Source organism: Octodon degus, unplaced genomic scaffold (assembly GCF_000260255.1).
Source record: "Octodon degus isolate 3935 unplaced genomic scaffold, OctDeg1.0 scaffold00096, whole genome shotgun sequence".
NCBI lineage: Eukaryota > Metazoa > Chordata > Mammalia > Rodentia > Octodontidae > Octodon > Octodon degus.
In genome coordinates, this window is record NW_004524672.1 from 10,476,079 (window position 1) to 10,492,161 (window position 16,083).

At 38.4% G+C, this 16,083-nt stretch overlaps 1 protein-coding gene across 2 annotated transcripts in view; it reads right to left on the minus strand.

Moving 5' to 3' along the window:
- Positions 1-16,083, minus strand: part of Cnot9 (CCR4-NOT transcription complex subunit 9) — a 32,779-nt gene that overhangs the window by 15,383 nt on the left and 1,313 nt on the right. For both annotated transcript variants that reach the window (XM_004638217.2, XM_023723107.1), the window contains exons 2-4: positions 6,305-6,484; positions 4,577-4,692; positions 1,326-1,435 (exon numbers count right to left, since the gene is read on the minus strand). In XM_004638217.2, the coding sequence (XP_004638274.1) occupies positions 1,326-1,435; positions 4,577-4,692; positions 6,305-6,484 (406 nt within the window). The remainder of the gene's footprint in view (positions 1-1,325; positions 1,436-4,576; positions 4,693-6,304; positions 6,485-16,083) is intronic.

Consider the following 16,083-nt stretch of genomic DNA (forward strand, 5'->3'; position numbering starts at 1 on the left):
AAAATTAAAAAAAAAAAAAACCTGTAATCAATATTCTTACATTTTGCTTAGTATCTAAGAAAAAAAAAACTGTAAGAAAAAGGTTTTGCGAAAGAATGGGTGATTTGGAAAAAAACCTTTGAATGTATCACATTGCATACATCCAGACTGTTCTTTCTACCCAGGATTTTGAGATCTAAAACAGCTGATATATTATTCTCTAGAATAAGAAGTATTTCACATACATTCCCCATAATAAACATATACACAAACACTGAGTGTGAAAAAATTTAACTAGGTGAAAGCAGAAGGTGAACCTCTAGTTGTAAGACAACGGCTCAGAAGCGAAAGACCTTTAAAAAGAAATAAATGAGGCTGGGCATGGTGGTGCACGCCTGTAATGCCTGCACTTGGGAGGCTGAAGCAGGAGGACCAATGTGAGTTCAAGGCCTAGCCTGGACTATTTCCAAGACCCTGTCTTAAAAAAAAAAAAAAAAAGGAAAGGGCTGGTGAGATGGCTCAGTGGTCTAAAGCACCTACTTAGAACAAACTTAGCAAAGCACAGGGACCGCGTTTCAATCCCCCAGCACCACATGCCAGCCAGCCCCGCCCCATGGTGGGCTGAGCTGGCCACACACACACACACACACACACACAAAATAAAAAAATTTTTAAAAAAAGGAAAGATGTACAGCAATTAACCACTAAGAAGAATATATGCAGTGTATTATTTGTTGAAACTGTACTTCCGATTGGATTTGAAACTGTCTCATTGCTATCTGTTTATCAATAAAACTTTGAAAAAACAAAAAACAAAAAAAATAAAAATAAAATAAAAACATAAAGTTTTTCATACCAATCATGGTGTGAAATACACGTATCTTACTAAAAGTCTGTGCAAGTCCATTTGTTACTTATCTTTTCACATTCCTGACCAGCCTTCTGGTCAGCCTTTTATCACTATGACTTTTACTTTTCTAAGATCAGTAAAATATCATAGCATTTGCTTTAAAATAAATAAATAAATAAATAAATAAATGAAAGAAAGAGAAAGTCTCAATTCAAACTCTTACAGTGTTGAGCTAAATTCTTATTCTTAACTCTCCCTGTAATACCAGCAAATGTTTCTACATACATGCAGAACTAAATTCTAAATTTTAGTCCTCATAATTTACAAACTTTCAGAATAGTGCTTAAAAAGAGTTATGTTCCTGACAACTCATTTATTAGAAAATGAGACATCAAAGACAAAAAGAGCAAGATATACACAGCAAGTCAAAATATCCAACTTACACCACTAGAATGAATGAGGATTTCAGGCTTGCAAAACAACCCTAATTACTTACCAATAACTCCTAGACTGGTGAGTCGAAGATACTCAAAGGGACGTGTTTTGCTGACAGTGTGCAGAAAGGGGTACAAAAAAAGTGGGATATGTGCTGCAAGAAAAGCTGACCTAGAAGACAAATTAATCACACTGAGTACACAGATATGACTTTTAAGGATCATGAACACCAAGTTTCCTTAATTCTTTTAAGGCCTATAACATTGCCAGAGTAAAGAAACCTTAAGAGAAAATTTTATTGACCATTACCCCTCCCTGACCAATCATTCTCAAACTGGTGTAGGTGGATGGAGTTGCCCCCTAGAGAACATGAGATATTTTTGGTAGCCAGAATTAAGAGATAGGGCTTCCGGGTTAGCTCAGTTGTTTAAAGTGCCTGCTTGGACAAACTCTGTCAGGAGCAGGGGACCGTGGTTTGATCCCTAGCTCCACAAGCAGCCTCACCAGATCCGCCCTCAGTGCAGCCTGACATAGCCAAAAAAAAAAAAAAAAAAGATCCTTCCTGGGCATGGTGGCACGCATCTGTAATCCCAGCTCGTGGGAGGCTGAACACAGGAGGATCACTACAAGTCTGATCTATGTAGTAAGACCCTGTACTAAAATACAAAAAAAGAAAGAAAAAAATTAAGAGATGCTGGGAGTTATCCTTACCCAGTGGACAGAGGCCAGAGGTACTACTAAACATCCTACAATACATATGATAGTTCCCTCTTCTCCTCTTCCCATCACAGTGACGAAGTCCAAGATGCCAATGATGAACACTAAGCCAAGTCAGGGTAATTAAGGGAACAGGTATTTTCCCTGCCATCAGTACCTAGGAACCTTAAAAACCATGTAATTTAAATACCAAAGTTGATTTTTATTATTATTATTCTTAATGTATTTAGTACAGGGTCTACAGAGTCTCACTATATAGATTGGACTCAGTGATTGTCCTGTTTTTGGCCTCCCAAGCACTGGGATTACAGGCATATGCCACCATGCCCAGTTTCAATAGCCATCTCAGCACACCCTGGGGGCGGGGCCAGCATGGCATGACAGGGATTGAACCCAGCTGCTGCCCTCTGCCTATGCAGGCACTTTAGTCCACTATTTGGCTGGCCGTATTTTTATTTATTTAAAAAAAATTGTTTCTTTTATTTATTTATTTTGGTCTTTTTGAGATAGAGTCTCATTATGCAGCTCAGGCTGGCCTTGAGCTTACTTTGTAGCCCAGGCTGGTCTCAAACTCACTACCATCTTCCTGCTTCAGCCTCTTCAGTGCTGGGATTACAGGCGTGCATCACCACTCCCAGCTCCAACTTGAATATTTACTTATCTCACTATGCAGTTCAAGACTCCTGGTGATCCTCCTGTTCCAGCCTCCTCAGTGCTGGGATTATGGGTATGTGCTACCACACTCAGTTTCGGTGGCTGGCTTGGCATGGGGCCAGCACTAGGCATGCAGTACTGCAGATCGAACCCAGGTCCTTGTGCTTGACAGGTAGCACTTAGACCGCCAAGCTATCTCCCCTGCTCTCCAACTTGATTTTTAAAAATGGTCATAAAATGCTAAAAAATGCCCAAGAGTCTTCTAGTTTAACTCTCTCAACTAATTTACAACATAATAACTTCATAGGTACAGTTAAAACTTTATAAAAATAAGGTTATAAAACAAAGCAGCTCATATCAATATTTGTCTGGTTTTTTTCTTTTGTTTGTTTTGAGACAGGATCTCACTATGCAGTGCAAGCTGCCCTTGAACTTGCTTATGTAGCCCAAGCTGGCCTCAAACTCACAGAGATCCTCCTGCTTCAACTTCCTCAGTGCTGGAATTACAGGTGTGTACTACCATGTCCAGTTACTTTATTTCCTATGCTTAAATGCATATTTTTCTTTTTTTGTTGTTAGAGCACTTCACATATTAAGCATTATGAAAACATTTCAATTTGCAAGTAATACAGTTGGCAACCAATACAAAAAGCAGTCTATTACTTTATATTATTTATATTTATGTATTATAAGACAGTCAATACCCAAGATTTTTAACATTCAAAATGCTCTTGTAGGGCTGGTGAGATGGCTCAGTGGTCTAAAGCACCTACTTAGAACAAGCTTAGCAACACACATGGACTATGGTTCAATCCCCCAGCACCACATGCCAGCCAGCCCCGCCCCCTATTGGGCTGAGTTGGCCACACACACACAAAATAAATAAATAAAATAAATAATAATTTAAAAAAATGCTCTTGTATACTATTCTATAGTACTTAGAATGATTTTTTAAAGATAAGTTCTCTTATCCTTTTTTTTTTTTTTTTTTTTTTTGGCAGAACCGGGGATTGAACTCAGGCCCTTGCGCTTGCCAGGCAAACGCTTATTCTACTGAGCTCTCTACCCAGCCCTAGTTCTCTTATCTTAAAAAAATCTTTTTTTAAACATTTAGAAGATTTAAAAATATCTTATTTCTGAAAACTCAACTAAAGGCCAACTAAACACTCAGATTTTATAAGAAAACTTGATAAAGAAAGAAAAGGTCTTAATAAATATTTCAGGGGCCATAAAACTCCAAAGCAGATTCCTAAAGAGGATTTCTTTTTCTTAACTCTCCAGGTAAGTCAGAATCGCAAAACGCTCCTTCAATTTGCATGCCAATTTTCATCTACTATGAGGGCTGCCTAGAATTTATTAAGGATTCTAAAGTTGAATCTGAGATCAGCTGGGCATGGTGGAGCATGCCTACAATCCCAGCATTCAGTAGTCCTGACTTAGATTACATAGTGAGACCAACTTCCCAAACTGAGGAGGTAGAAGGAGGAGAGCAGGAAGAAATAACTCTGAGTTCAGTGGGAAAAGATGCTTTAAAAAAATTTAGCAAAGGGCCAGCCAGATAGCTCAGTGGACTAAAGCACCTGCTCAGGCAGAGTGCATTGGCCGGGGTTTAATCCCCAGTGTGCTGTGCTGGCCCCACACTCAGGGCACCCTGAGACTTTGACTGAGACTGAGCGTGATGGTATAGGACTGTAACCCCAGCTCTTGGAAGGCTGAAAAAAGAATCATTACAAGTCTGATCTACCTAGTGAGACCCTGTAGACCTTGTACTAAACACATTAAAAAATAAAACAACCAAACAAACAAAACAACCTTAGAGTCCTGAAGATTCCCAGCCAAACTCACCCATGTACCCCATTGCACGCCCTTCCTCTTACCACTCAGCAAAAGCTTATGACAATATTAAATATACTCCTCCCCCAACTCACCCAGAGCATTTACCTGGTTTCTGGGTGTGATGCCACACACTGCAGTAACGCCAGAGCATTGCAAACTCTGTTAGACTGGTGTGCTGTCAAGGTGGGTGGGTTGATAGATGGATAAATATTTACAATTTCCTAAAAAGTGAAAACCAATATCAGATCAATAAGGGATAACTAATTATATAATTCCCATAGTAGTAAAGCAAAAAACAAACCAAAACAAATCTGTTTAATTCCATTTATCCTGTAAGAACTAAGGAGCAGACAGACAATGTTCTCATCCTTTTACCACAAACATACTTGACTAAGACATTTCTACACGTCTCTAGGAAGATTTCTCTCCCTCCTACAGTACTGTTTTGGATCCAAGATCTTCACACCAGTACTTTTTAAAAATAGGTTCAAGCTAAGTTGCCAAGGTTGAGCTCAAATTTGTGATTAGCCTGTCAAGCCTCTAAGAGTGCTGGGATTACTAGGCATGTGCCACCACACCTGGTTTCTAAAAAGCAATGGTGGTCACCTACACTTCCTCTTAGATTTTGCTGCTGCTGAGTCTTTTAACTCAGAGACCCTTATACATACATACATACGTATTTAATATTTACTTGGTACAGGATCTTGCTACACAATTCAGACTCCTAGTAATTCTTATCTCAGTCTCCACAGCACTGAGATTATAGGCATGTGCCACCATGGCCATTAAGGTACATCTGGGGTTCCAGAGCAGGCATTGAACTCGGGTCCTTGCACTTGCTAGGCAGGTGCTTAGACCACCAAGTTATCACCCTAGCCCACACCATTACTTTTATAATTTCTCCTTTTGACAGGATCCCACTTTATTTTTTATTTATTTATTTTTTTTAAGGTTCATACTTTAAATGATAAAGAACCTTAGCCAGAACGGATTAGCAAATCAACCACAGTGATTCATAAAGAAGCCTGAGCTTGCTGAGTGTAGTGCTACAAACCCGTAATCTGGAAGGCTGAAGCAGGAGGATCATTGAATTTGAGACCACCCTGGGCTATAAAGTGAGCTTAAGGGCAGCCAGAACTGCATAGTGAGATCCTATCTCAAACACACATTAAAAAAATAGTCTGAGTTTGGTTAGCAACTACAAATAGGGAGATAAGATAAAGGATGATCATGACATCTGGGATTGTACTATTTTAATTTACTCCCACTAGGAACCATTTTGGCCTGAATCAAATTTCACTTATACACATAAGTGCCCCCACTTTTAATCCTACAGCTATTCTTAATATTTCTTCCCCACTCCCATACAGACTTTACCTTGCATTTTCTTATACCTCTCTACATTATGTAAATCTGTTGCAGCAATTCTATTTATTTATTATTTTTTTTTGCGGAACCAGGGATTAAACTCAGATCCTTACACTTGCCAGGCAAGCACTTATTCCATCTCCCTGGCCCTATTGTAGTAATTCTAAAGCCATGTTTCTCAATGAGGTTCTTAGACCATGTGTACTAGAAATCACCTGTTTGTTAAAATACAGACTTTAGGGTTCACCCCAGACTGACTAAATTGAACTTATTGCATAGCATCCAAGAGTCTGCATTTTAAACAAACTCCTTATAGTTTTCTAACACCTTATAGTTCTCAGAAATACTAAGGTTTAAAGAGTCATTTCTCTGAAAGTCTTCAAAAATCATCTGAGCAAAGACAGAGGGGGAAAAAGTACTGTATGGTGAAAATGACTAAAGTGCCATTCATGGATGTAAACCCACCTGCAAAAGTGCTGCAATAGTACCGAAGGAATGCCACAGCATGGGTGCAAGGTCAGGAACAGATTCTCGCTTCTTACTTAGCTCCAGCAAAGCATTTTCCCTTGTCTCAGGGCTGGATAGCTCATTGATCCACTGATAGATTTTTTCTCTGTCCACTTGAGCCAATGCAGTAGGCACAGGCTTCAGGAAAAAAGAAGAAAGTAAGTTTGAGTTTATTACAATCAGATCAAGTCTCACCCTGAATAGTGCTTTAGAGGGAACATACCCTTCATAAATATCAGAGGGGCTTTTCTAAATATACATATTTGATGTAAAGCAATTCAATCTGTTTAGCAGTTATCAATACTCACATTCTTTAATAATAATTCTACATTCAGGAATTTTTCCAGTAGGTATGCTTGGGTCATACTGAAGACACACCAAATGTTTACTGTTATACTGGGTTCTTTGTTGTTGTTATTTGAGACAAGGTCTCACTATGCAGTGCAGGCTGGCCTCAAACTTGTAGGACTCTCCCTGGCTCAGCCTGCCCAGTGCTGGGATTACAGGCACGTGTCACAATGTCTGGCCTGTTGTACTGTTTGATTTTTTTTTTTTTTTTTTTTTTTTTTTTTTGGTTGTTGTTGTACTATTTTAAAGCAGAATATGAATGTATTTATCAGTAAGAAACTGATTAAATACATATTGGTACATGTTTGCAATGGAATACTATGCAATCCTTTGCAAAAAGAGAGCTCTGGGCATGGTGGTACACACCTGTAATTCCAGCAGTCTGAAGGATGAGGCAGAAGAACTGCCACAAATTGGAGCCTCGCCTGGACTACATAGTTCATTACATGGCAAGATCCTACAACCAAAACACAAAAAACTCATACCCTCAAAAAACATAGCTCTCTTGGGGCCAGAGAGTTAGCTCAGTAGAATAAGCGCTTGCCTGGCTGGCGCAAGGGCCTGAGTTTAATCCCCAGTTCCACAAAAAAAAAAAAAAAAAAAGAAAAAGAAAAGAAAAAAAAAACCCAAAAAACATAGCTCTCTATATACTGACACTAAATAAAAAACAAAAAGGTGTGCAAGACAGCACATATAATGTGCTTACATTACTATAAACATAACTATTCTTATATGTTTACATATAATGGTTCTAGGACACATAAGAAACTTAACAGTAGGTATCTCCAAGGGTGGAGACGTAAATGGGAGCCTTAATGGTTCCTTCATTATAGTTTAGATTTATTTTAATGTTATGCCTATAATAGTTTCTGAGACAAGAAAAAAAAAAACAAAACCTGTGCCCCATTACCGGTTCCTCATTAATTCTGACCTCCCCCAAGGAGCAGAAAAGTCTTGTAACACAGAAAAGGATATAGATAGATAGATAGATAGATAGATGCATTCCTTCCATCCCTTTCAAAACATTCATTGCTGGGACCAGGGAGAGAGCTCAGTAGAATAAGCGCTTGCCTGGCAAGTGCAAGGGCCTGAGTTCAATCCCTGGTTCTGAAAGAAAAAAAAAAAAAAAAAATCATTGCTTGTACTGTAGGAACTATATAGATTTATGAAACATGCTTTAAGATGCTAAAGAATCACAACATTTCCCCTAAATTTGAGCATTTCAGTTATTCATCATACTTGTCAAATAGCCTTCTAACTTTAAATTCCTTATTCTTATCTGGAAAACAAGATAGAAAAATGATTGAAACTCCTACCTCTAAGCCACAAACTTATCACAAATTTATGGTGATTCCTATCCCTATGTCCAATAATTCCTCATGTAATTTTCCCTAAATCATGATGAATGAAAGAGTGGTAGGTAGATAAAAGAATGCACTATGCTTATAGGTGAGATCACTCACACTCAATTGAATCAATCTGCTCAGTTTACCCAGGTATTAAGTTGTATATTCAATGTTTTTTGAACCATAATACTTTTCATAGTATTTACCAGTCCCCACTGCATCTTAGTGTGACATGTTAGCCTAAAAGAATTCTTTGTGGAAGGACAGAATAAAGTTTATGACAGAGCACAGGGTGGACTCATATTTACTCTATCCAACCTGAATAATAGCCTTCTATAAATAGAAGCTTGAGTATAAGCTTTTAGCTTGATGAATATCATTTCACTTTCAGGACAGAATGAACCACAAATGGCTAAATGGACTGAAATATCATGCAGCTTAAGCCTTCCTTTACGGTAATCTGCTGAAAGCTGTTTTGTAACTCCCATTAGTGATGCTCCTCTAGGAATCAAAGGTTACTAAAACAACAAAATTATAAAAATAGGGTAACTCTCTCCATTGTAACAGCAAAAGCAGTATGGTTTAAACTCTTGTCCTTTTTATACTCTGATCAATAGGCCCTCAACTGAAAAACAGTAGTTTTAGAAATGTCTATTTAGAGCATGTCATTTAAAAAGACTGGACACACAGGCTAAGTTTTAGCTTTAGGGGGCCGGTCAAATAGCTCAGCGGATTGAAGCACCTGGGCAGGGGCCAGGGGTTTGATCCCTGGGCCTGCAGTACCGCCCCCGCCCCCAGGGTGTGCTGAGACGGCAATTGAGACTGGGCATGGTGGTGCGCGCCTATAATCCCAGCTCTTGGGAGGCTGTACACAGGCGCATCACGACAAGTCTGATCTAGTAGTGAGACCCTGAACACCCTGTAGACCCTTCCCTAAAAAAAATAATATAGTGTTAGGAACCTTGCTCACAGCCTCTTGGAACAATATCACAATCCAATAACTAAAGGGAGCCCCATTTAGAACCCATTTCAATCTTCCCTAAAGACTTGTCAAACATAAACTACCATAAGTAAACTAAAACAAGATCAGTCTGTGATTTGTGTTTGGTATGCTTACCCTGCCCTTTGTAGCACCAGTTAACATACCATGACTTCTATACACCATACCTCCCGTATTCCCTTTCCAGAGCTCTCACGCAGGGAACTTATTTAAAACCTAAATGGCAAGCTAAAATTTGAACCCAGGTAGTCTGGTAATGCACTCCTATTTTTTGGTGGTGCTAGGTACCAAATTTAGGGTCTTGTGTGTGCTAGTCAATCATCCTAGCACTGAGCTACATTCAGTCTAAACCTATACTCTTAACCTCTTTGCTAATGTCATTTCTTATCTGTCTGAAGGTTAGAGCTCATGCTTGCTTCAGCAGCACACATACTAAAATTGGAAGATTAGAGCTCATTGAAAGAAGCATTCTAAGGAATTTCTTACTTTGACCTAGACAAAATAATGAATACCTATGAAAATCTCAAGAGAAAAAATTATTACTGTTAGTCCAACTCGGCACCACAAATATCACTGATATTAAGAAAAATTCTCTAGTTACTGAGATTACAAAACACTTATTAAATACCATTTTAATAAAAAAGTCAGTAAAACAGTTTGACATGATTCCTGATGTCACATTATGACTCAGCTAGAAGCATAATTTAGCTAGTGGTAGTCACCAAAACATATACACATATGCATGTATGCAAGCATCCCACCAAGCATTTTTTTTGAGACAGGGTTTCACTATGCAGTTCAGCCTGGCCTTGACACTCACCTTGTAGCCCAAGCTAGCCCTGAGCTTGCAACAATCTTCCTGCCCCAGCCTCCTGAGTGCTGGGCTTACAGGAGTGTGCCACTATACCCAGCTGCCAACAAACAATTTTACAAAATACATACAAATTTCATTTTGCAGAAAAAAATTTTTACATTTCTAATTAATTGGCTTGTATATTAACATTTGTGGTGTTGGAGAACAAATCCAAGGCCTTGTACATGTTAATTTATAGCACCAACTGCTAAAATATTTTGGACATTATCCTTAAATACATTGTCAAAGCATAACACTACCTAATCTCTTTTTTTTTTTTTTTTGCAGTATTGGGGATTGAACGCAGGACTCTGCACGTGCCAGGCAAGAGCTTATTATACTGAACTATCTCTCCAGGCCCTACCTAATCTTTTTTTTTGGTGGAATCAGGGATTGAACTCAGACCCTTGTGCTTGCCAGGGAAGCGCCTATTCTACTGAGTCATCTCCCGACTCCCCACCTAATCTTATTAGAGGCAGAAATAAATAAAAACTCAAGTGCTGGTAAGATAGCTCAGGAGACTGAATGCCCACCGAGGCAAGTACAGGGACCAGGGTTTGATCCTTTGCACCACATGTCCCACTGGCCCCACCCCCAGATGCACTAGCCACTCGGTCATTGTATATACCTGCAATCCCAGCAATAGGGATGCTGAAAACAGGAGGATCACTACCAGTCCAAGCTGTGTAGTGAGACCCTGTATGAAAGATTTAAAAAACCCAAAAAACAAACAAAACCCCCCCAAAATCTCAATTTTTTTTTTTACTCTCCTAAGCTTAGGGTTATTCAAGCACACCTGTCACAAAAACAGAAGAATCTAAAAAAATGAATGTCTTCCTAAAAGAAGACAGGAAGTGAAAGGAAAGGTAGGGCTGGAGAAAACTGTGTTGAATTTTTTTTTTTTTTTATTAAAAAAAGTTTTGGGCTGGGAAGACAGCTCAGTGGCATGGGTGCCTGCCTCGCAAGTGCAAGGTCCCAAGTTCGATCCTGGTACTACAAAAACAAAGTTTTATTTAATGAGTACAAGGTAGGTATTGTCTTCATTTTAAGCCAGTGAAACTATGGATAGTAGTAGCCAGATTTCCTTATTCCTATTCTCTCCTTAAAGATCACCTAGCTGGGCACAGCGGCATGTACCTGTAGTTCCAGTTACTCAGGAAAGTAAAGCAGGAGGGCTGCTTGAATGCAGCAGCTGGAGAGCAGTCTTGGGCATCAGAACACGAGCCTACTTCAAACTGAACAGAACAAAATACAAAGAAATCTGTAAAGATCCATAGTTCAGATGCTACAACTCTCTTGATTTTTATAGAAAAATTTTAATTTTCAATTTAGTAAAACATTTCTGTATTAGGCTGCAACTAACACAAAACTCAGTGAAACAGCAAATTTGCCCAGTGGTAGATAAGCAAATTCACTTAGGACTTCCTTATTGAAATTATCTAACTTAAAAACAGTAATTAGCAATAATTAAATGATAATGATCATTAAGAGCACAGATAATTTTTTTTAGAGACAGTTTAAGAATCAGGCTTAGGAGACAGCTCCAAGGTCTATGCACCTGCGTGGAAAGAACAAGGACCAGGGTTTGGATTCCCAGTTTCACAGGCTGTGCTGTCGACCCAAACAGGGCGTGGTGGTGCAAAAATCAGGTATGGTAGCACACATCTGTAATTTCAGGGCTGAGGGGGTTGAGAAATGAAAATCCAAGCTGCACAGTGAGACTGTGGACCAAATAAGTAAGATCTAAAAAAAAAAAAAAAAAAAAAAATCTTTTAAGAATCAAGTGAAAGGGCTGGCCAGATAGCTCAGTAGATTAAAGTGCCTGTTTAGGCAGAGTACAGTGGCTGGGGTTGATCCCCTGGGGCGCACTGAGAAGATGGAGACATTGAGACTGGGGCATGGTGGCTGCCTATAATCCTAACACTTGGAAGGCTGAAAATGGGAGAATCACTAAGAGTCTGATCTACGTAGTGAGACTCTGTACTAAATACATTAAAAAAAAAATCAAGTGAGAACTATGATCTTTTCCTCAGAAAAATAAAGTTGCAAAACAAATCTACAAATAATTTTAGGTAATTCATGGACCCTGCAATGTAGGAAAGTCAGTTGCAGGTAACCAGATAAGTAGTATATAAATGGAATGCACACTGGATTAAGCCCAACATGACTCAAAACTCACTTTAGTCATTTCTAGAATTGTATAACCTAGACTAAGTCACTTAACTTTCTAAGCTTAAACTTTATTATTGTTAAAGGAAGAGAACTATACTAAATAACTGGCAGTATCAGACTGAATTATAGTCATAACTTGATTTATTTGTTTTTGAGACAGGGTCTCACTATGTAGTGCAGGATGGTCTTGAACTTGCTTATGTAGCTCAGTTTGCACTCAAACTCAGGGCCATCTTTCTACCTCAGCATTCTGAGTACTGGGGATTATAGGCATGTGCCACCACATCTGTTGAGGGTATCCTGGCTTATGAATGTAATGTCTTACAATTCTGAGGAAAATGGTTGCATTTGTGTTTGTTGGGAAAGATAGCAGTCACTGTGTTTCTCACCTGGGGCAGAGTTTGCAAATAGAACTGTTCTCTTATTAAAGCATTACTGTACTTTTAATTAAGTTCACAGAGTTGGTCCGATGGTTATGGGTTATTGTTAAACTAATTAAATTCACAGAGGTGAAAAGAGCAAATTTTATTGAGGCAAAATTTGCGTACAATAAACACACTCATTTAAAGTGCACATTTGAATGGATTTTGACGAATGCCCATGTAACCACAATTAAGATGTGTATGTCACATTAGGGCATGGTAGCACTTATCTGTAATCCCAGAACTCTGGAAGGCTGAAGCAGGACTGCTTTGAGTTCAAGGCCAATATGTTGGGCTACAGTGTGAGCTCAAAAGCAGTTTGAATAACATGGTGAAACTGTCTCAAACAAACAAAAATAAATACAATTAAAAAGCCTAATTAAGAGTCCACGCACGGTGGTGCACATCTGTATTAACGATGAGTTGAGCTGTGCAGTGAGACCCTGCATAAAAAAAAAAAAAAAAAAAAAAAAAAAGGCCAAATTATCAATATAACTAAATGGGCCCAAAATGGCTTTTTCTTACCAATAAATGACAGTCAATAAAATTAGATGCTGTAACTTATGTCTTTGAGTATGAATACAATGCTGATATTCTAAGAAAAAACATTTTCTAGAGCTAGTGAGGTAGCTCCATGATAGAGTATCTGCCTAACATGTGCAAGGGCCCTGGGTTTGATCCTCAGTACCTCAAAAACAAAAATTACATACTTTTCAACAGTACTCAAAATATTCAGATTAAGTATCTTCAAAAATTCATAAAATTGGGCCGGCCAGATAACTCAGCAAATTTAAAGTGCCTGTTTAGGCAGATGCAGGGACCAGGTTTAATCCCTGGCATGCCTTTGATCCCTGGCATGCCTTTGTGCAGGCCCCACCCCTGGGGCACACTGAAACGGTGACTGGAACTTGATGTGATGGCGCATACCTGTAATCCCAGTACTTGGGAGGCTGAAGACTGGAGGATCACTACAAATCCAATCTGTGTAGTGAGACCCTGTACTTAATACATTAAAAAAAATTATAAAATTATAGAGCCTAAAGTGGCATAATGGTATACACCTGTAATCCCAGCTACTCTTAGAGGCAGGATTTCACATTTGTGCCAACCCTGCCTCAACAAAAAAGGAAAGATAAATAGATTGGTTAGGGATATAACTCAGTGGTACAGTACCCTTAAGTTTGATGCCTAACACCTCATCACAAATCCTCCTGCTTCAGCCTCCCAGGGTTCTGAGATTACAAGCATGTGCAACCATGTCACTTCAAGATAACTTTTAAAAATGTAAGTGAACAAGCCCAGAAGCTAGAAATTTGCTTAAAGCATCAAAAGAAGACTGGGAAAGAGACAGTGAATTAGTTAAATTCTGCATATGAGTGCAGAGTTCTACTTGCCAATGAGGACATGTGGGAGCCTATCACAGCTTCAACAAAGGTAGAAAAAAATTTTTAAATGATGTGCTCATTAGATAAAGACAAGAGTTGGGAATGCTAGAACTGCTAGAGGAAATCATGAGTAATTTTTTAAAATGCATAATGTAGTGTTGCTCCTAAAGATTCACATTTGACTGTTTCACTAGAAAAACTCCAATAAAGGAGGTCTATGGCACATGCAGGTTTGTGTTTCTACTAATCTGAAGCAACCAACCAGGTCTATAATGAAGTAATTTGTTACTTTACTGAGACAGGAATTAGTCATTTACCAATAAGTGAACTTAGTTAACAAGCAAGAACTTTGTTATTCTCATTAATTTTTTTAAATAATCCTGTTGATATTTTTGTTCCTACTTAGAAGATAATTATGTCCCTTAGTGGCAATAGCTAAGATGTTAGGATATATTCCATAACAAGAGCCTAGTACATTATACATTTCTGGCATACTAAGATACTATTCCAGTCAAAATTTAAGATATTTGTCCAACTATCTCAGTACATGTGTTATTCTAGTAAATTACAACCTGCACTGTGTGATCACATTCACCTTTGATAGTACTTTCTACCTTCTAGCTGAAGGAATGACACCTATTTCAAAAAAGATAAAATGCAGACATACAAGTTTTCCTCACTGAGCAAAGTAACTCTCTTTTCAAGTGTTTTAGGTTACTGTGTGCACTACTACATGTATTAACTCTGCTCAATTTCTAGTGAATGAAACATCATTACACTGCCACCTTACCTGTATCAGAACGATATAGGCAGTTTGGCCTAAGAAGAGACATGAAGGATTGAAAATAAAGTGTCTTAATTTTTTCTATTTGTTTCATCACTAATGAAGTATTACACGTAATGAGTAGTACAAAGGAACTTGTCAAAGCTGCTATTGTGGTTCAATCAGAACAAATCAAAGTGCACCTGAAAGTTCCCATTTTAAATTAATGCAAGGCATTTTAAACTTAATTGAAGGACCATGCATTGACTATACGTTATGTACTAATTTTTTCATGGCTGTTTCATTTTTTGAGACAAGGTTTTTAGTAATATAGTCTGGGCTGCTCTCAATGTGATAACCTCCTGCTTCAGCTTTTTGAGTGTTGGGACTACAGGCTTGAAGCACAACCACAACCAGCTTTTTATAAATTTGTTATAGTTTTAATGGTTTTTTTTTTTAAAAAAGAACAGATACAGAGCCTTGGGAGGTACAGGGAAAAGTGGCTTGGTTTGGTGTCACAAGTACAAACCCTGGAAAGATGATGATCAGATTATGAAAGATGGACAAGCTAACCAAAGAATTTCCACTTTAAGCTGCCTCTTCATACCTGCAGCAAATTTGATTCTCAAATTACAGGTATAATTCAGAAGACAGAATAGAAACACTAATTGAGCCTTATAAAATACATCTCCACTTTGAATAGTTAAAAAAAACTAGAAACAGGTGGCAGAGATACTACTGGTTCTGGAAACAAGATGACAAATCAAATTTCTTTATTTTCTTTAAATTTTATGTATTTGGTACAGGGTTTTGCTATGTAGCTCAGACTCATAGTGATCCTCCTGTTTTAGCCTCCCCAGTGCTGGGATTACAGGCCTGTGCCAAGCGGTATCAGTGGCCAGCTCAGCATGGGCTACAGGGTATTAAACTAGGTTCCTAGCACTTGCCAGGCAGGTGCTTAGATCGCTGAGCTTTATCTCCGGCCCAACAGAACAGATTTCAAGAAGCTCAAGTCACAGTTGAATTTTTCACTTTTTATATTTAAAGTTAAGAAGATAATTTAGGCAATCTTTGGTACTTTATTTTTTAAATTTCTGAGTCAGGGTCTTGCTATGTAATTCAGGCTGGCCCTGAACTCACTATGTAGCCCAGGCTGGCCTTGAACTTGAGGCAATCCTACTTCAGCCTCCAGTGCTGGGATTGATGATAGGTGTGAGCCACCATGCCCAGTTTCCATGCACTATTTAGTAATTATGGTATTTTGCCTAAAAATACAATTTCAGTAAATTATTGCTAAATAATATCCCCTTAGTGAAACTATATAAAATGGAATTGGCTTTCAGAGGAGTGTGATCAAATCAAATGGCCTCTTTCCCCTATTATGGTTATATTCTTTTCAGTGTTCCTTTCCCTCATGTAGTCTTTCCTTTAGCAAAGTACCTGTGTCC